Raw genomic sequence first — 20,233 nt, 5'->3', positions numbered from 1 at the left:
AAGGGGCAGGCTGCAGGGTGCCAGGGCACCCCAGCAGTCAGCCTGGACAGAGGAGCCATCCCAGGGTGCTGGCTTGCTGGTCCCAGGGCTGTGATTCCCCCGCCCTGCTCCTGCCACAAGGCTGCAGCCGGCAGGGTCCAGTGTGCCGAGTTCATCTCTTTGAAGACCTCCTCCATCCCTGCGTGAGGCTTTCAGCAGTGTGAAGAGCTTGGTGCCTGCAGGAGGGGCAGGCATGTCTGGGGGCTGTCTGGCTTTCCTCAGCCTGCCATCATCCCTGTCTCCGCAGGAGAGTCCAGTACAGTGGTGAGTCCCTACCTGCCGGGGGGTGTGAGTGATGGGCAGTGGCACACGCTGCAGCTCCACTACTACAACAAGGTACGTGTGCCCCGGCTGTCCCCCTATGTGTGTGGGTCTCTCTCCCCATGAGGCGTGAGCGAGCCACTCTGGTTTTCCTGTTCTCCGTCTCTGCCCCATGAGGGAGGCTGTGGAGAGAAGGTAGAGGTGGTTTTCAGCCCTTGGGGATGGGTGCAGTGGAGCAGACAGCCGGGTGCAGGGAAGATGGACCCTCAGGGGGCAGAAATGTGCTCCATGCAGTGTCCTCACCTGTATCCATCTCTGGTGCTGCTTGCTGGGCTTGACTGGAGGTGTCCCTCCTGCTTCACTCACACTCCAGCAGTGCAGCGGTGCCTGGGTTGTGCTCAGGCCCTTTCCTTGTTATCTGTGGGCCCTTGGGTGCCTGGGTCTGGGGGCATGTGTGCTGCTAATGCCCTGCATTTGGTTTCAGCCCAAGGTCAGCGCCCTGGGAGTGGTGCAGGGCCCGTCCAAGGACAAGGTGGCCATCTTGACAGTGGACGAATGTGACGCCTCGGTGGCCCTGCAGTTTGGCAACGAAATCGGGAACTACTCCTGTGCTGCAGAGGGTGTACAGACCAGCTCGAAGAAGTGAGTTCCTCATGGACTGGGTGGGGAGAGGAGCAGGGCACCTGGGTCCCTTGCATAGTCAGCCCTTCACATCTGGGATAGCTGTAGTTCCAGGGGCCTTGACTGTGTGTGCGCCTGTGCCCGGGGATTTCTGCTTCCTAGCCCCTTGTGCTGGGGAGCCAACTGTCTGGCTTGAGGTCGATATGGCTCTTAAAGCCCTGGGCTTCTGTCCTTGCAGGTCCCTGGACCTCACAGGTCCCTTGCTCCTCGGAGGGGTCCCCAACCTGCCGGAAAACTTCCCCGTCACTCACCGGGACTTTGTGGGATGCATGAGAGACCTGTACATTGACAGCAAACGCATTGACCTGGCCTCTTACATTGCCAACAACGGAACCACTGCAGGTACCAGTGCCTCTGCTCCGGCCGCCCCTGCCCTGGGAATTGCCCCTTCTGCTTATGCAGCAGCCCTGCCAGGCTGTAAACAGCGGTGCAATAGCACAGCTGGAGCTGAACAGCTTAGCATCAGGGGAGGGGGCCCCCATCCCCCAATGAGCCAGTCCCCATCCCAGCTAATGTTCTGGAAATGTCCCCTGATCCCAAGTGCGGAGCCTGCCAGAGCTGGCCTATGTGGGAGACACTAAGCAGTCAGTCCAGCTCCACAGCATGTTTATTCTGGCATAAGGAACAGCAACAGCCTTGATCCTCATCCCTGAGCAGGCGGGGTCTGTGCTGAGAGGCTGAGCAGCTGGGCTTGCCCCTCTGGCAGCCAGCGGAAGGGCTGGGGCAGTGGTGTCTCCATATGTCCATATGGGCTTGGAGGGAGGTGGTGAGCACGTCAAGGCTGATGTGGGTGACTTTGATACCTCCAGGCTGCCATGCCAAGCACACGTTCTGTGACTCCAGCCCCTGCAAGAACGGTGGGACCTGCTCTGTCAGCTGGGGGACCTACTCCTGCCTCTGTCCTGTTGGCTTCGGGGGCAAAGACTGCCGCCACCGTGAGTGAGCGGGCGCCGCTGGGCTTGGGCAGGGTGGGTACGGGCAAGACTCTGCTGGGTTTGCTGTGGAAGCAGGGTAAGGGAGATGAACTAGCTCTGTTGTCCCTGCATCTAGTGCTCCCTGTGTAGTGCCCATCCCTTCTCACCTCCACTTTCCTTTCCAGCCATGCACCACGCCCACTATTTCCAGGGCAACAGTGTCCTGACCTGGGACTTCAAGACGGATGTAAAGATCTCGGTGCCGTGGTACCTGGGCTTGGCATTTCGGACACGCCAGCCAGATGGGGTGCTTCTGCAGGCGCATGCTGGCCAGTATACCACCCTGCTCTGCCAGGTAGGGTTACAGCCTCAGCTGCAGCACTGTGCCCCAGCCTCCACTGCCGTCTGCCCCAGGAGAGCAGGAGGACCCTGCCCTCCATGTTGACTCCAGCCCAAGCAGAGGGTGGTTGCAGGGAGGGGTGTTTAGCAGGGTTGGGTTTCCCTCCCTATGTTCAGAGCTCAGAGGGAGGGTAGGCTGGAGGCAGCCAAAGTTGGCGAGACCTTCTCTGACTGCTGCCATTGCTGGCTCTCTCTCTGCAGCTGGCTGGGGGCCTGCTGTCCTTCATGGTGAGCAGGGGGTCCGGCCGCAGCACCAGCCTCCTCCTGGACCAGCTGCGGCTCAGCGATGGGAGGTGGCACGACCTCCAGCTGGAGCTGCGGGATGTCCGCAGTGGGCGAGACTCACGCTATGTCATCACCCTCACTGTGGACTTCGGGCTCTACCAAGTAAGTGCTGCTTGAGACCCCGGCACCAGGACAGGAGCCATGGGGGATGCTTGGCATACATGCACCAGGCTGGGCTATGCGCCCTCGGAGAGGGCTGGGGCAGGACAGGGACAGGGCTGGGGCAGGGCTGATGCCGGTTGCCCCATGTTACTCCCTGTCCTTCTACAGGATACGGTCGTTGTTGGAAATGAACTGCATGGCCTGAAGGTGAAACACCTGCACGTGGGGGGAGTCCTGGGATCTGGCGAGGTGCAGAATGGGCTGAGGGGCTGCATACAGGTAAGTCCATTGCTCTGAGCCTTCCCTTTCCAGCATGTTACACGGAGGGGTGGAAGCACAAGGCTGGCAGCTGCTGCTGGCATCCATCCTGCTGGTGACACTCTCCCTCTGAGCATTCAGAGCTCCGAGGTGCTGTGGGGCAGCCATAAATCAATGCAGCAGGGGTGATGGGGGGTGGCTGCCCCTGGGGGTTTGTGGAGGGCAGAAGTACTGGACACTTGTGTGTGTGTCCTGGCTTCACTGTGAATTTGTCACCTGCATTGCAGGGTGTGCGACTGGGTGACAGCATCACCGGGACTGCGCTGCCCAAGCCCAGCCATGCCCTGCGGGTGGAGGCTGGCTGTAGCGTGCCAAGCCCCTGCGACTCCAACCCCTGCCCGGTCAACAGCATCTGCAAGGATGAGTGGCAGAGCTACTCCTGTGTCTGCCAGCCAGGTAGGGCCTGCAGCACCCTGCCACCCCTTTACTCTTCATGCCTGTCTGTCTTCTCCTCTCCCCCTGTGGCTCCCTCCTGGCCTGTGACTGCTCTCCTGCCTGTCCCTTGGGCAAGTCCCGGGCCCAGAAATCCCCACAGGGCGCTCAGTAGCTTTTGTGGGGAACAAAATCCCTCCTGAGCCCCCTGAATCCACTCCTTGGTGCTCTGGCCCTTCTCAGGGCGAAGGTGCTTGCTTTACGCAGTGCTCCCTGTCCACACCTCAGGGTACTATGGCGGGGACTGCGTGGATGTGTGTCACCTCAACCCCTGCAAGAACAAGTCGGTCTGTCGTCGCAAGCCAGGCTCACCCCTGGGCTACGTGTGCGAGTGCGGAGGGAACTTTTTCGGGCAGTACTGTGAGCACAGGTGAGATGTGGAGCACAGGGCAGGGCCATGGCCTCCATGCCTGGCTCTGTGCTGCCCTGTCATCCCGGCTATGTGACCAGGGACCTCTCAGTGCCACCCGGCTCCTTGGAGCTGCTGAGCAGTTGGGCTGGTGGGAGGAGAAGGCCCCGGAGGATTTGGTTGTTGTAACAGCAGAGGTATATCTCTCCCTAGGATGGACCAGCAGTGTCCAAAGGGCTGGTGGGGGAGCCCCACCTGCGGGCCCTGTAACTGTGATGTGAACAAGGGCTTTGACCCCGACTGCAATAAAACCAATGGGCAGTGCCACTGCAAGGTAAGGGGCAGCTGTGCCCGTGGGGATGTGGCCCATGGCTTGCCTTGATCCCTGCTTGTCCTTGATGTTGTTCCTTGTCCTCTCCAAAGGCCTGGCAGCTGTCCAGGCCCTGCTTTGTGTGCCCACCTCTGGGCTGGATCCCTGCTCAGCTCTTCTGTGGAGCCCTCCTGCCCCAGCACAGTGATGATGGGGGCAGTGGAGGTGCTTGTAAATCAGGAGAGCCTGGCCCTTCTCTGCCCTGGCTCCAGCGGTGCCCTGGGCGCCAGCCTCGGCTGCTGTCTCGATGGGCTGTCTGATGGCTGTCCCTGTCTCCCCCCCAGGACTTCCACTACCACCCCAAAGGCAGCGACACCTGCCTGCCTTGCGACTGCTACCCCGTGGGCTCCACTTCACGCTCCTGCGACAAGGAGACAGGCCGGTGCCACTGCCGGCCCGGGGTCATCGGGCGCCAGTGCAATAGCTGCGACAGCCCTTTTGCCGAGGTGACACCCAGCGGTTGCGAGGGTGAGTGTGGGCGCAGTGGGGAGCTGGTGCTGCAGGGCTTGGCATCCATGGCCTCCCCCTGTGACCGGTCCCTTGGGGTGCTTGTCTCCACAGTGCTCTATGACGGCTGCCCCAAAAGCCTGAAGGCGGGTGTATGGTGGCCCCAGACCAAGTTTGGCTTCTCTGCTGCAGTGCTGTGTCCCAAAGGCTCCTTGGGTGAGTGGGGGATGCAGTGGGGAGGGGAGGGGGCAGCCTGGCTGTCCTGCTGGGGGCTATAGCAGCCCCAGCAATATCATTTTGTTCTCGTGCTGTCCCAGTCCCATTTATCTGGGCTTGAGGGCTGGATGAAGGAAGTTGGAGGAGAAAATGCCGCAGCCTAGGGGAGAGCAGAGGGGGCTGGCCATGGGACTGAGGCTGGGGACAGGCTGTAGGGTCTAGGCCCATCACCCAGCCCTGGAGCTGTGCTGTTCCCTCAGCCTCGGTCTCCACCTTCTTCCTGCTGCTTTTTGGTTTCAGTGGGCTTGAGGCTGGGGTCAGGCCTGGCATGGCAGCTTGGCACCTGCAGCACCTTGCTGCAGCTCTGCTGGCCCCATCCTCGGTGTGCACTGCAAGGGGAGCAGGGCACAGCACATTGTTAGGTGAGTGTCTTGGGTAGGAGTCACGTCCCAAGCTGGAGGAGGCTGTCCTCTGTGATGGGAAAGGTGCGAGCAGGGTGTCAGGGACTGTAGGGCAGCGCGAGCCATAGGGGACAATACAAACCCTGTCCTTCTCCAGCCGTTCGCCCCAGGAGGAGGCAGGTTCGGCTCCTAACTGTTGTCGCTTCTCTCCCCGGTTCTCTCGCCCTCCGTGCTCAGGCTTGAGGGGTGCAGGTAAGGTTGCTCCCACCTCCTTCTCCTTGTGCTGTAAGGGCTGTGCCACATGGCTTTCCCTCTCTGCTCCCTGCTGGCACCCTGCACACCCCTGCACTTTCCTCACCGCTTCTGGAGCTGCCGAGCGTCTTCCCAATGCTTTGCCTGGCCTCACCACTCCTACATGCTGCTTCCCCGCTCCCAGCGCACTAACCAGGACAAACCTGGCTGCAGCTGCATGCCACCCCTGCCACCCGCTGTCCTGAGCTTTGGCTCTGGGCAGGTCCACACTCTGCTCCCTGGTTGTGATGGATGCTGGCTCTCCTGGGCTGGTACCTGCTTGCTTAGGCTGGGAAGGGAAGGAGCTGGTGATGATCAATGGGTAGGAAGGCCATGGAGGAATGGCTGTGGGGTGGAGAAGGGGAGAGCTGTTTGAGCAGGGGGCATGATGGGCATGCTCAGCACAAGGTCCTGTCCCTCTGCTCAGTTGGCAGCTGAGCCAATCTGTTCTCTGCCAATCTCTGTTCCCTGCCAGGGGAAGGCCAGCAGTGCAGAGGTGTTTTGGTTCTCCCTGCTCCCAGCTTCAATGGCACTGGTCCCTGTGCTTCTGCAGCTGGGGGAAAGACGGTTGGGGAGGACATCTGGGAGCTGATGGTGGGAGGGGGCACGCTAGTCACTGGGGCTTTTCTGAGCAGCAACTGGAGACTGCTCCAGACTCCCTCTCCCTGCCCTGGCCACACTCCTGCCCTCTCCCAGCCATGGGTGCCTGGGTGGGCTCCTGTGCCCTGGTGCCTTCCCCACGGAGGGCCTGGTCCGCAGTCCTGCCAGGTACACTGGGGTCACCTGGGTTGCTTTTGCTCAAAGTGTGTGTGGTGATGCTCCTGGCCCAGGACACTGCTTTCCATGTTGGCTTCAGCAGCGCTTTTGGTGGTGCTTGACAGCTGATCCCATTCATTGCTGGTATCTCTGTTGTGGTGCTTGGTCCCCAGCCAGGAGTTGGGGTCTTGCACTGGGTACTGAACCCACACTGCTGGATGTGTCCTCCTCCTCCATCCCACTCGGCTGCAGGGGTTCATCTCTGGGGTGGGTTTGCCAGTGCCACAGCTCAGGTGTTGTCCTCCTGGGGTGGATTTGCCCTGTAGAGAAAGGCAGGACCTCAGTAGGCATTGCAGGCTGTCAGCTGGAGGATGCCTAGGTTTCAGTAGTTTGGGATCAAATGTGCCCTGAGGACACTGACACATCCCCAGCAGGAACCAAGGGCTTCTCCAGCCTGAGCTGCCAAGTCACTTACGCAATTCTGTGTGATGGCACCTGGTGTGATGCAGCCCAGAAGCACACATAGGAACCCAGCTCTTGGAGGGAGGGGACAGGAGCAGCTCGTCAAGGTGGTGCAGACCAAGGGTGGAATGGGTTGCACTGGTGCAAAGCAGGACAACCCTGGGGTGTTACAGACCTTCCCATCATGCTCTGGTGCTCCTCTTTGGGGTTAGCTGGTGCAGAGGGTCCCTGCTGGGGGGATACCTCAGGGGAGCCATGTGTCCTATGCTGAATTTCAGACATGCCTTTCCTCCTGGTTTTAGGTGCAGCCATCAGACACTGTGATGAGGAGAAGGGCTGGCTGGAGCCAGATCTCTTCAACTGCACTTCACCTGCCTTCAAGGAACTCTCTATGCTGGTAATCCCCTCTCAGCTCCACAGCCCTGACAGGGCAGGAGCCATATGAGCAAGGGCTCACAGCCGGGTTTCAGAGCTCAGCTTCAGCTCTCTGTGGTCACCTAGAGTAGGAGCAGGTCTTGCCACAGTGCTCAGCACCTTTCTCTTCCCATCTCCTGCCTCCAAACCCATCCTGTTTGAGCATTGGTCTGAGCTGAAGTTCACTTTGGTTTTGTCTCATCTCTTGAGTGTCCCCATCAGAAATTACCTGTGTCCTGCCCCAGTATTTGAGAGGAAAACAAATAACCCTGAGCAGGGCTGAATTGTTTGAAGCTGGTGGGATGTCTACCCCTTGGGACATCTGTGGCCCCCAGACCCTTCAGTGACAAATCCCTTTGAAGTATCCAGGCAAGTTTATTAAACACTTGCATCCCACCAAGGCTGAACTGTAACTGAAGCCAGAAGAGTTTTCAGGGAAGTATCGCTAGATGCTTGCCCTGTCCTTTCACCTCCTTGGCCTCTGTCACATATGGTACTGGGTTAGCTGAGCCTGGCCCAGTGCAACCCCTGATGTGTTGCTGGAGGCTGTTCATCTGCCAGAGATTCTTCCTGCTCTAGTGACCACCACTGTGTGTGTCCCTGGCTTGTGCCATGGTTTTAAAAATCATCTCTGTGCCAAGTGGGGCCTGCAGCATCCCAGTTCCCCAGGGAGGAACTGCTTGATTGTTTAATCCTCTCCTTTCTCTCCATTGGCAGCTGGAGGGCTTGGAGAGGAACGAGACTGAACTCAACACAATTGAAGCCAAGAAGCTGGCCCACCGTCTCCGGGCTGTAACAGACCACATGGACCACTACTTTGGCAATGATGTGCACATCACTTTCCGCCTGCTGTCCCGCCTCATGGCTTTTGAGAGCCGTCAGCGTGGCTTTGGCCTGACAGCCACGCAGGATGCCCACTTCAATGAGGTGAGTCCTTTCCCCAGGGTGGCTTCCGAGGCTGCTTCTCTTTATCAGCCACCATGAACCTGGGTCTCTGAGGGGATCAAGGATGTTGTGAAACCATGCCAGGAGCACAGGGCTCCCCAGTGCCACACCTCATTGACCCATGAAGGCCACCTGCGTGGTCAGGGCTAGAGCTCAGATGGATGAGGAGAGGCAGAGAGCTGGGTTTTCTCAGCCTGGGGAAGGGAATGCAAAAGGAGGTCATCTTGCTGCCTGCAAGTCCCTCACGGCAGGGGTACAGGGAAGATGTCTCTGCAGGACACTGGCTGATGAGCATTGAGAGTGGGGGCCCGTTGTTACAGAAAGTACCCGTCTTCCCTGAGCCTTTATACAGTAACTGGGCAGAGAGCACAGTGCTGCAGCCTGGGGGTGGTCAGGACAGGGCCCAGAGGCAGTGCTTCCCTTGTCCCCTGCCCCCATGTCTCTCCCATGCAGAACCTGCTGCGTGCAGGCAGCTCTGTGCTGGCGCCCGAGAACCGGGAGCACTGGGCCATGCTGCCACACAGTGAGCACAGCAGTGCCAGCCTGATGGAGCAGCTGCGGGACTACTCGGGCACGCTGGCCAGCAACATGAAACTCACCTACCTCAACCCCGTCGGTGTCGTCACTCCCAACATCAGTGAGTAGGAGCTGGCTGGTGGTGGGGCCTGGCTGCAGTGGTGCAGAGCCACTCCTCCATCACTCTCTGTCCCCTTCTCATCTCACCTCGCCTCAGCAAGGGTGCTGATAACCTCCTTGGTGGCTTTCTCAAACATGGGGAGTGGGGAGGTGTTTGTGAGAGACATCCTGGTCCCATCCCTGCCTGGAGTAGATGACACACTACCGAGAGCCAGCAGAGCCAGGAGTGCGCTGCCTGCTCCCAGTTACCTCCCAGTCTCTAGTGAAAAAGCTGCTGACCTCAGTGGCAGAAGTAGCCTGCCCTACAGCAGAGCAAGGATCTGGGCTGGGAAGGAGCACTGTGGGTGCTGGGATCTGACGTCATGCCCAAACACAGGACATATCCACAACCCAGCCTGTGGCTCGTATGGCCCCTTTGCCGGTGACTTCAAACCTGGGGTGCCCTGGAGCATGGTTGCTCTCCAGGTGGCCATCCTAGAGCTGACTTTCAATCCCTTACTCCTCCACAGTGCTGAGCATCGATCGCATGGAGAACCACTCCCATATCCGCCGGCGCTACCCTCGCTACCACAGCAGCCTCTTCCGGGGCCAGCCTGCCTGGGACCCCCACACCCATGTTGTGCTGCCACTGTCGGTGCTGAGCCCCCCAAAAGCTGAAGGTGAGCATATGAGCATCACTTGGGGAACAGCGTGGGGGGGCATGGAAGGGAAGATGTGTCCCTCCTGAGACCTGGTTCTGTCAGAGGTCCATAAGTCACCCTTGAGAGCTCAGAGCTTCTGACTTCACCATATCCCAAAGGCTCCTGGTGGGCTCACAAGCTGCCTTCAGAGCAGCATGTGTGTGTTCTCACCATCCCCTTGTGTGCCTCAGCTGCCCCCACGGCAGTGCCCACACTGGCTGGGGGCGAAGGGAACTACACTGTGGAGAACTCCTCCCCGAGACAGGCGCTGCCAGAGCCCGAGCCCGCTCTCACTGTGATCATCCTCATCATGTACCGCACCCTGGGGGGGCTGCTGCCTGCACGCTACCAGGTGGATCGCCGCAGCGTCAGGTATGTCCTCCCTTTTGCCCTCCACAAGCACCAGGGGAGAGAGGCTGGCTGGAATCTGCTCTGCCTCCTCCAACAGTTGCTGAGTTTGTCTGCAATGGCTTGGGTTTGGTTCCTAGCCAGACAGTCCTGCAGTGCTCTGCCTGTTCCCCACCTTGGTGTTGCTCTGCCCCATGTTTCCTGTGCAGGCTGGGCAGAGCTGTTCCTTCTGAGACATCAATGCAGGATGTCTGGGAAGTCCCCAGAGGGCTGCAGCTGCCAGGCATGGTGATGTTAGAGCTCTGTTGCTCCTTGCAGGCTCCCCAAGAATCCTGTGATGAACTCCCCCATCGTGAGCGTGTCTGTGTTCAGCAATCACACCTTCCTGCGGGGGCCCCTGGACACCCCTCTCGTGCTCGAATTTTGCCTGCTGGAGACAGCCAACAGGAGCAAACCTCTCTGCGTCCAGTGGAACCACTCCAACCTGTGAGTCAAGCATGGCTGGCCCACTGACTTTGAACTGCTTTCCCCAGGCACCTCCTCGTTCTCTGAGTCTCCCTGGCCATGACAGGCTGTGTGCCTGGGCAGCACTGGGACATGGGGGTTTCTGCCCTCTCCCAGGGGGTTAGTTCCTGCTGGGAGGGCACAGCAGGGTCCCTGCAGAGTTCTGGCCCCAGTACGTCAGCTGTAAGAGTGAAGTTGTATCTGCTGGTAGAAAAGCCTTGCCAATCACCCCTCTTCTCTGAGGTTCCTTCCCCACACACCACACTCATCTGTCTTCTCTCCTAAGTGCGCTCTACTTTTTGGTGGCTGCAGGACCAACCCCTCCGGCTTCTGGACAGCCAGGGACTGCGAGCTTGTGTACCGAAACACCACACATGTCCACTGCCAGTGCTCCCAGTTTGGCACCTTTGGGGTTCTGATGGACAGCTCGCACCGAGAGGTAACCTCAGCCTGTGGGGCTGTGGGCGGTGGTGGGGGCTGTTAGCCACTGGGTCCCAGAATAAGCAGGCACAGGCAGAAAATTCCCTGTCGGACACAAGTAGAGTTTGAGAGCTCAGCAGGCTTCCCATGTCTCCCCCTAACACTGCTGTTTGCCTTTGTTCTCTGCTGCTGCAGCAACTGGAAGGTGACCTGGAGACATTGGCAATTGTCACCTATTCCTTGGTGTCTCTCTCCTTGGTGGCTCTGCTGCTGACCTTCTCCTTCCTGACCTGCCTCAAAGGCCTCAAGTCCAACACGCGTAGCATCCACTCCAACATATCAGTCACCCTCTTCTTCTCTGAGCTGCTCTTCCTCCTGGGCATCAACCGCACCGAGAACCAGGTCTGTGGGCTTGAACAAGCATGCCTATGGGGGTGGGGCAAGGTGTGGGTGATGCAGTTAGTGTGTGGCACAGTGGGACCATCTCTGAGTGACTTTTGTGTCCCCAGTTTCTTTGCACTGTGATTGCCATCCTCCTCCACTGCTTCTTCCTCTCCACCTTCGCCTGGCTCTTCATCCAGGGCCTCCACATCTACCGCATGCAGACCGAAGCCCGCAATGTCAACTTCGGGGCCATGCGTTTTTACTACGCCATCGGCTGGGGGGTGCCTGCCATCATCACTGGTAAGAGCTGCTTGTCCTACAGCCATGCCAAAAGCGCCAGTTCTCAGCAGCCTCCTGATCCCCTGGTGTTGCCCAACTCAGTTACCCAGTGGGGAATGCTGAGGGTGGGCTTGCCACAGCCAGCAGTGCTGGCAGCAAGCAATGTTGTGGCAGTCACTGAGCACAACGTATCTTGCCTCCTGGGGAGAAGTAATTCCTCAGTGCATCTCCCCATAGCTTGTTCTATGGGCATGGGGCTCTTGTTGTCTCAGGGCTTGTGGTTAAGGTCTCTTGGTTTCTCAAGCCAGCGTGCTTGGGTGATCTGTTGCTGGCAGTGAATGCCTGCTGCATTGGGCTGTGTCAGGGATGCCTGGAGAAAAGGAAATAAAGGCCCTAAAGGCTTGCCTTTCTGGCAGGGAAGCCTGTGCACAGGGCAAGGAGCAGCGAGAAGGCCCCTTCATGGCGTTCAGTGTTGGGATGGGATTGACATGGCTGGGGAAGTCCAAGGCTGCTAGGTCTGGACCTGACCTCTCCCTTCCTCCTGCAGGGCTGGCCGTTGGCCTGGATCCTGAGGGCTACGGGAACCCTGACTTCTGCTGGATTTCCATTCATGATAAGCTGGTCTGGAGCTTTGCAGGCCCCATTACTGTCGTCATTGTGGTAAAACCCTGTCCTGTTTCACCCACAGCCCTCTCCTGCCTCCCTTCTCTGCACCATGGGCACTTGCCCCTTCCTCGGCTGCCCACTGCCTGCCCCCTTCTCTGTATTCTCCTTCCTCAGTTAGAGGCCCTCTCTCTGTTCCTCCTCACTCCAGCCAAACTTGGGGGAGGCCATGGCTCGGGCATGAAGGGGAAAGGAGGGAATGTTTGCATGGGCCTGGCGGACCTGGAGTCTGCCCATGCCCTGCGCTGGGGATGTCAGGTCAGAGCCAGCCCTTGGCACAGCTTCTAATCAGTGCCAACGCTTTCAGATGAATGGGGTCATGTTCCTGCTTGTGGCCAAGATGTCCTGTTCCCCAGGCCAAAAGGAGACCAAGAAGAAATCAGTTCTGTGAGTATTAGTGGCCAAACTCCCAGCAGAGCTCCTACAGCTGGCTTATGGTTTTTAGTATTTTCAGTGATCATCCTCCCTCTTCCACCATCGCAGAGTGTCCCTCTGTGCATCAGTGTCAGCCTTGCAGCCGCTCTCCTCTCCCACACCTGCTGGCCACATTAACCCTTCCTAAACTTTGTCCTTTCCTCTTGTTCCTACGCCCCCTTCTCCACAGTCTCGCGCCAGCCTGTCCCACTTCACCGCTTGCCCTCACAAGCACCCCTTGCACCTGCTTGGATTCAACACTCTGCCCTTGTTGACTCTCAGCACCTGCTTTTTCTTCTCCTACATGCTTGTTCTGAGACCTTCCCCCGCTCCCTCCTGGGCCAGCCCTGGAGCTTGGCTCAGCTCTCTGTGGCTCCAAATGACCTGTGTCGTTTGGCACCCCATGTTTGCCATGCGTGATCCAGAGGGAAGACCCAGGAGTCAGGAGGAGCCGAACGGCTGTGCAGAGATGAGCCCACAGTGATGGGCATAGCAGGGAGGGCTGGGCAGGAGCGTGCTTTCCCCTCTGGATCACTGTCTGTGAGCACTAGACTGTAGATTAACAACACGCACTAACCTCTTGGTGTGTGTCTGTGTGCCTGTCTGTCTGTCTCTCTCTCCAGCATGACGTTACGGAGCTCCTTTGTTCTGCTTCTAGTTATTAGCACTACCTGGCTCTTTGGCCTCTTGGCTGTCAACAACAGTGTCCTGGCTTTCCACTACCTCTACACTGTCCTCTGCAGCCTCCAGGTAACTGCCCGGCCTCTTCCGGGGAGGGCGTGGGTCAGCCCAGGAGAGTGTCCCTGTGATCCCCACGGCCGTCTGTGGAGAGTGGGCACCCCACGCTGAGCCCCCAGCATCCCACTGGGCTCCTTGTCCCTTCCATTGTCACCACTGCGGCAGCGAGCAGCTCCTGCCAGTCCTCGCTGCTGTGCCTGTGGTGAGCAGTGGCATGGAGCAGGAGGTGGCTGTAAGGTGGTTGGTTCAGAGGTGACATCCAAGGGGCAGCGAGGACCATCTTTGGAGGGAAGGGGTCTCCCTGCTCTCAGAGAGCAGAGCAAGAGAGCGTCCGGCAACAGAGATGTTTGACACCCCAAATGTGACCCATGGCAGCACCCTGCAGACCTCCTGCAACCACCATGGCTGGTGTTGCTTCCAGGAGACCCTGCCAGTCGCATGTGGGCTGCCGCCAGCCATGGGACACCCCATCCTTTCCTCCCTCACCCGTGACCACCATGGGGGTTAGCGCTGATCAGTGTCGAGAGGTTCTTCGGTGTATCCCTGCCCTGGTGGCCACCAGGGCCAACATGCTGGGCTCCGGAGGAGCCAGGGAGCAGCCAGGATCTGGTGCTGCGGGTGAGCAGGTCAGCCAACAGCAAGGGGCTGTCTCTCATAGCATCGCTCTCCACAGGGCCTGGCTGTGCTGGTCCTGTTCTGCGTGCTGAACGAGGAGGTGCGGGAGGCCTGGAAGCTGGCCTGCCTCGGCAAGAAGGGGCAGAGTGAGGAGGCCACGAGGAGCACGCAGGTGGGCGAGAGCAGGAGCAGCCCAGGGGTCTGGGGACAGGCTGCCTGCTGGGGACAGGAGCTGACAGGGACGTCCCTTTTTCCCCGGGGGGATGGTGGGTGTGGGTGGGAAGGGCACCCCTGGGCTGCTGCAGCGCCTCCTTAACAGGGCACATTCCTCTCCCCACCTCACCAGGGCCCCAACGCCTACAACAACACAGCACTGTTTGAGGAGAGCGGGCTCATCCGCATCACCCTGGGGGCCTCCACCATCTCCTCGGTGAGCAGCGTGCGCTCTGCCCGCACCCACTCCAGCCAGCGGGCTTACCTCAGGTAAGGAGCGGCGCAGGGCTCCCGGGTGCCGGCAGCACCCAAGCAGAGCCGAGGGCTCCTGCCGCTGTGACCCTTCGGGCCTCCTGTCTTTCAGAGACAACGTGACAGCGCGTCAGGGCTCAGCCCTGGATCACAGCCTGCTGGCTCATGCTGGCCCCACGGACATTGACGTGGCCATGTTCCACCGTGATGCTGGGGGAGGTAAGGCTCAGCTTGGTGCCCGGGTTTGGCACTGACGCAGCGCATCCCAAATTAACTCCTGGCTTAAGGAATTCCTTCCCAGTGCAGGCTCTGGCTCTACGGTTACATCCTCCACCCCGTGTTTGGCTCTGACTCCCAAACACACTGTGGATATGAAGGAGAGGCAGCAGCTGTGTTGCAGCTGGACAGACAGCAAAGGGCATAGCCAGTCTCCAAGGAGCTAGAAATGGAGGAGGCAAGAGGTGGGGGCATAGGCTGTGCTGGGGTCTGTGGGGACACTGGGCTCCCCAGTATGGCACAGGCACTGACCCACTGGAGTTGGACGGGGCGGGGGGGCAGGCGAGCAGGGGCTGAGGGAGGTGGGTTTGCTCAGCCTGGGGGAAGAGGAGGCACAGGGGATCTTACAGCTATTTGTAACTCCCCTACAGGGAGGTGCAGCCAGCCCCCTCTCACAGGCGCCTGGTGAAGGGCAGGGGGAGCAGGCGCAGGCTGCTACCAAGGGAAGGGCAGTGAGGGGTAAGGCAGGCTGTTGTCCTCACAAGGGTGGTCAGCCCTGGGGTGGTTCTGCCTTCCCAAAGGCAGTGAGAGCCTGGCTGGCCCTGCCCTGGGCAGGGGTCAGAACAAAGACCTCTGGGTCCCTCCCTGCCTCCGTTATTTGGTCATTTAGCTGGCAGATGCTCGCGGGCACGAGTCTCTCCTTCCCCATTTGGGCTGAGAAGCCTCGTCCACCTTCATTCCAAATGTCTCGCCAACACACGCTGTGTCCCTACAGACCAGGACTCTGACTCAGACAGTGACCTGTCTCTGGACGAAGAGCGCAGCCTCTCCATCCCGTCCTCAGAGAGCGAGGAGAATGTGCGCCTGCGGGGCCGCTTCCAGCGCCAGTTCAAGCGGGCAGCACACAGTGAACGCCTCCTCACTAACCCCGCCAACACCACTCCCAAAGGCAAGTCCTGGGGGCTCTGGCAGGGGAAGGGTGAGCTCAGGTCCCTGGGGGCCAGACTGTATCTTGTGATGGCTTCAATTGCTGCTCACAGAAATACTCTCTCCCTCTTCCCCTGTTTTGCTGTGTCCTTCGCCAGATGTGGATGGCAATGACCTCATGTCATACTGGCCAGCTCTGGGCGAGTGTGAGGTTCACCCCTGCTCCCTGCAGAAGTGGGGCTCTGAGCGGAAGCTGGGATTTGACATCAACAAGGATGCGGCCAACAATAATCAGCCTGACCTGGCCTTGACCAGTGGGGATGAGAACTCACTCACCCAGACCCAACGGCAAAGAAAAGGTAACAGCCTGGAGCAAGCAGGCAAGGGTGGCCTGGCCTGTCTCAGGTTCATGTGGCTCTGAAGGCTCAGCATCAGATCGATCTAGTCGTGTCGTTGGGGAGCTATGGCTTATCTCCCTCAGCTTTCATGCTCGTTTCGCTGTTACGCAAAGTCTTGACTTCTCTTTCTGTCCGGTGCAGGGATTTTGAAGAATCGCCTCCAGTACCCTCCGACTCTCCAGGGCTTGCCATCCGTTGGCAGGATGACCAATGAGCTGACATGGTACAAGACCTCTACACTGGGTCACAGGGCTGGTACTCGTCACGGGAGCAGCTTGACATGCTGATGAGGAGACAGATGTCCCGAGAGCAGCTGAGCAGACACAACTCCGGAGAGTGCTTGGAAACCGTGCCCAGCCGGCACGGGTCCAGGGAGGAGCTGGACACTATCCCCAGCAGGCATGGGTCTACTGAACACCTGGAAAGTATCCCGAGCAGACATGGATCTAGGGAAAACTTGGATCTACTGGCTCCTAGGCTCAGTCAGAGAGATCATGGGAACACATTGCCCCGGAGGCAGGGCTCCAGAGACCACCTTGACACTTTACCCTGCAGATTTGGGTCAAGAGAGCAGCTAGACTGTGGGCTAGTAAGAGAGGTCTCTAGGGAGTGGCTAAATACATTGCCAAGTAGGCAAGTGTCCAGAGACCGAATAGACACGTTGCCAAGTCGAGATACTTCTCGAGAACAATTGGATTTGCTTTCTAGAAGACAGCCTTCAAGGGACCAGCTAGCATCAGCTAGACAAACTTCGAGGGAGCAGCTGGACTTTCTCTCCAGAAGATCTAATTCCAGAGAGCCTCTGGACACGGTGCCTAGCAGGCATCCCTCGCAGGACAACCTGGGGAGTCTCTCTAGGAGGCAGCTGTCTAGGGAAAGCCTAGAGCCGCTGTCAAGGAGACAGCCTTCTAGAGAGAACCTGGAGGCCGTTCCCAGCCGACATGCTTCCACTGAACAGTTAGATATCCTTTCTTCCATCCTTGCTTCTTTTAACTCCTCCGTCCTGTCCTCGGTGCAATCTTCCAGCACACCTTCAGGCCCCCAGACCACTGCCACCCCCTCTGCTGCGCAGACCTCCTCGACGCCCTCTGCCATGTGCCCCTCGACGCCTCGCTCCGCCACCTCCCACAGCATTTCGGAGCTGTCACCAGACTCAGAGTAAGTGTGTCCCTTCCTCAGCCAGGCCTCGTTCAGCTGGTCTTTCGCATCATCTGCTTGCCTGGCTTTTTCCCTGAAGGGGGTTTGGTTTGGGGGGAGAGGGCTGTGTAAATGTGAGCCCCTGGGGTGAGTGGCAGGTGTCTCCTGGTCCTGAATTAGTGACTGGGCAGGGAGAACCCTCGGGTATGACTGTTCAGGTGCTTGCAGTGCAGCACAAGGAGAAGCATCAGTGTGTCTGAGTCTGCTCGCTCTGCCAGAAGTGATGGCCCTCACTTGTGGCCTGTGGGGGCTCAGGGAAGATGCTTTGTGCAGTCTCATGGCTGGTCCTCTTGCTCTTGCTCAGTCCCAATGAGCAGATGTGTGCAAGGGCCAGGTTGGCTGGAGGGGAGGAAGGGGCCCAAGTCCTACAGTAGCCCTGTCTGCCCCAGCCACCCTTCTCCCCAGGGACCCTGTCCCATTCTGTCATTTCTTCCACTCCAGCTGTGCTCCCATCCCTTCCCTCCTTTCCTGTTCCCTGAACTCAAGGACTTGGAAACACTTTTCCTGCCCTGACACAGGAGAGGGTTTCTGCCTTGTCCCCATCTGGCATAGATGGGAGAGGCAGCTGGAGCCCAGGGGAGATGCCATGGCTTAACGCTCTTTTTCTTTCCTCCAAGAAGAATAACAAGAAACGAGGGCCATTCCTGAGGGGCTGAAGCTCTCCACAAGAGAGACAGAAGAAGCAGGGCCCTTCGCCTCGCCAAGTGCTGCCAGCTGAGGTTTGGTGTCCCCAGGGGGCAGGGGCCAGAACTGATGGTGGTCAGAGGCCCAAAACCGACCCTGCCTTCCCCCCGCCTGAGGGGCTGGCAGCCCACACCACCCACTGCCGTGAGCCTCTGGGCTCTCGGCTGCCGCCGTGCTCCCCGTCACTTGCCCAATGTGACAGGTACGGCAGGAGCCTGCTCAGGCGAGGGTGGCTTCTCCGACCCCCTGGGGCCGATCTCTTCCTCTGCGACCCGTTTGTATGCAGGGTGTGCGTGTATGCGTGTGTGTGTGCACGGAGGGCAGGCAGGGGGCTGGAAATGGAGCCCAGGACGTGGGGGCAGAGGAGGGTTTTCTATCTTTTTGTATCTTTATAATCAGAGAGAAGAGAAATTTCTATGGTTATTTTTACGGATGGTCTGTTCCCAGGACTTGGAGCATTGTCTCACCAACATCCCTTTGCCGGCTTCCCTGGGGGTACCAGGGACCATGAACCTGGTGGGCCAGAGGGACAGTGCCAGGCAGCCCTCATGGCTTTGCCAGCACTGCTCCATCCCAACCCCACTACAGGGCAGCTGGCCCCACTGCCCCCCTTGCCCTCCCACCGTGCAGCTCCACACGTGTCTCAGCGCCATCCTCCTGCTTTGGCATCCCTCAGCCCCCTGTAGCCGTGCTGGCCCCGCAGCCAGGTCCCACTCTGCCCTCCCATGGGACCCCCCTTGGGGCTGCCCCCCATTTTTGAGCCAGGACTGTGCGCCAGTGAGAGCACAAATGAGTGGGGCAGCAAATTCGGCACTAGGGACCTGCTGGGGGAGGAAACAAGCTTTGTTGTTCTGTCCCGTCCTGTACCAGAATGGTCCCACTCCTATAAGCGCTGGTTTCCTCCTCTCAGCAAATGAGCGCTATGTTTTTACACACTATATGTTGTGCTCTTTAACCTGCGTATTACAGAGCAAACCTCCGTTGGTTCGTGGGTCCAGGCAAGGAGCTGGATGACCCTGCAGCAGGCTAGGCTGTTCTCAGAGCTGGCACTCACCCTGTGGAGGATTAGCATCCACAGGAACATGATGTGGCTCCAGTCTTGGGGTCCAGCATTTCCCACAAGGTTGTATCTAGCTGGTCCCCTGTGGGCTCTGTGTACATACGCACTCATCCCTGAGCTCTCTGGCTGGCAGAGGACCCCATCTCAGAGTGGCCTGGATTTGGGGAGATGGGAATAAACAGCACTTTTTGCCCTTTCTGGAAATTCAGGCCACCCTGATGTTTCTCTGCTTGTCCGGGGGCCTGACCCAGGGTTCCCAGGGTCTCTGCCGTGAGGTGACACTACTCTGTGCCTGCCCCAGCCTTGGGCCAGGGGCAGCCGGCTCGGGGGGCCGGCACGTTCCCTTTCACCTGCCAAGTGTGGTGCCTCGGCTCAGCTGCCCCCGTGGTGCTCTCGGGGCTGCATAACAGCACGCTCCTTACTGCCTTACTACCACACTGCTGTAGCGTCTCACTGCAGCCTCACCTGACATGTTTACAGGGGAGGACTTATGCCGCTGTCCTCCGGGCCTCTGGAGAGGCCAAGGCCTCTCGGCTATGTCCCCGAGTCAGCAGGGAGGGCATGGAGGGGACAGAGGGGCTGGGTGATGGGGGTGCTGTGAGCCTGGCAGGGGCTGCCTGACCCCATCACAGCCCTGACGAGGCAGGCTCACTGCCGCCCTTCTCCCAGGGCTGGGGAGGGAAGGGTCTGCTGACGTGTTTACATGCCATTTGGGACCGGCGTGCAGAGGGGAAGCTTGCCAGCCCCCCCGTACTGGGAACAGCTGGGCCCTCCGTGCTGCCCGTCTTCGCCTTCGCAAACAAACTCGTTTACATGTTTCTCTCCGGCTGCGCAGCACCGGAGCCCTGGGCTGTGCCTCAGCCAGTGCCGTGTTACCCCCTCGGCACCCTGGTCCTGTCCCTGCTGTGCTGTAGGGCCCACTTTTCTGCCAGCTTGGCCACAAGGATGTTTTGTGTTGGTGCCAAACAGAGAGCAAGTGACAAGTGCCAAAAGAAGAGCGCAGCGGAGCCGGCGGCTGTCCCTGCAGAGCTGGGCTGGTCGAGAAGCAGGATTCTGTCTGTGGCTTGGTCCCTGATTGCAGTGCTGTGGCCTGGGCTCTGGGGAGCATCGGGTGGGGTGGGCAGGGGTTGGTTGGTTTGTTTTTTTTTTTTCTCTCTCCATCTCCCAGTTCTGTGGGCAAGGAGGAGGAGATGCCCACGCCACCCCCCACCCCGGCTGTGTAAAAGTGTATCATGGAAGCGCCGGATTTGGAAATAAAAATCTATAAAATGGTACTGGCCTCTCTGCCATCTCTCCGGCGCTTGGACTCCACGGCTGGGGCTGTGGGCAGAGCGCCTGGGCTCGAGGCAATGCTGGGAGGGGGCTTGGGCAGGAGCTCACAGCCCGTTCCTGGGCTGAAGGGGTGTCGCTATGGCTTGGGACGAGGTGACCGGGTGGCAAGGACTTCAGGTGCTGCCAGTTGTTTGACCTTGGCTGTGTCCAGGCCGATTCACCCCGAGGTGGGGGCGGCTGGGGGGGGGGCA

General features: G+C 59.2%; 1 protein-coding gene across 1 annotated transcript in view; it reads left to right on the top strand.

The window, feature by feature from the left end:
- Positions 1–17,675, top strand: part of CELSR3 (cadherin EGF LAG seven-pass G-type receptor 3) — a gene marked incomplete at its 5' end in the record, with an annotated part of 34,816 nt that extends 17,141 nt beyond the window's left edge. Inside the window, 33 exon segments of the mRNA XM_035894821.1 lie at positions 287–375; positions 785–942; positions 1,160–1,323; positions 1,791–1,916; positions 2,081–2,250; positions 2,496–2,681; positions 2,850–2,960; positions 3,227–3,395; positions 3,660–3,801; positions 3,994–4,114; positions 4,435–4,618; positions 4,712–4,813; positions 5,452–5,466; positions 7,026–7,120; positions 7,855–8,064; positions 8,536–8,719; positions 9,228–9,377; positions 9,590–9,770; positions 10,065–10,232; positions 10,563–10,689; positions 10,866–11,072; positions 11,180–11,354; positions 11,881–11,993; positions 12,304–12,383; positions 13,034–13,160; positions 13,822–13,935; positions 14,110–14,246; positions 14,341–14,447; positions 15,220–15,393; positions 15,530–15,730; positions 15,911–16,021; positions 16,024–16,927; positions 17,587–17,675. Coding sequence (XP_035750714.1) covers positions 287–375; positions 785–942; positions 1,160–1,323; positions 1,791–1,916; positions 2,081–2,250; positions 2,496–2,681; positions 2,850–2,960; positions 3,227–3,395; positions 3,660–3,801; positions 3,994–4,114; positions 4,435–4,618; positions 4,712–4,813; positions 5,452–5,466; positions 7,026–7,120; positions 7,855–8,064; positions 8,536–8,719; positions 9,228–9,377; positions 9,590–9,770; positions 10,065–10,232; positions 10,563–10,689; positions 10,866–11,072; positions 11,180–11,354; positions 11,881–11,993; positions 12,304–12,383; positions 13,034–13,160; positions 13,822–13,935; positions 14,110–14,246; positions 14,341–14,447; positions 15,220–15,393; positions 15,530–15,730; positions 15,911–16,021; positions 16,024–16,927; positions 17,587–17,614 — 5,330 coding nt within the window.
- Positions 17,676–20,233: the final 2,558 nt, after the last annotated feature.

The sequence above is a fragment of the Egretta garzetta genome, unplaced genomic scaffold (assembly GCF_000687185.1).
Source record: "Egretta garzetta isolate BGI_Z169 unplaced genomic scaffold, ASM68718v1 scaffold215, whole genome shotgun sequence".
NCBI lineage: Eukaryota > Metazoa > Chordata > Aves > Pelecaniformes > Ardeidae > Egretta > Egretta garzetta.
The sequence above is the reverse complement of the archived record's forward strand: the minus strand, read 5'-3'. Positions and strand labels throughout refer to the sequence as shown.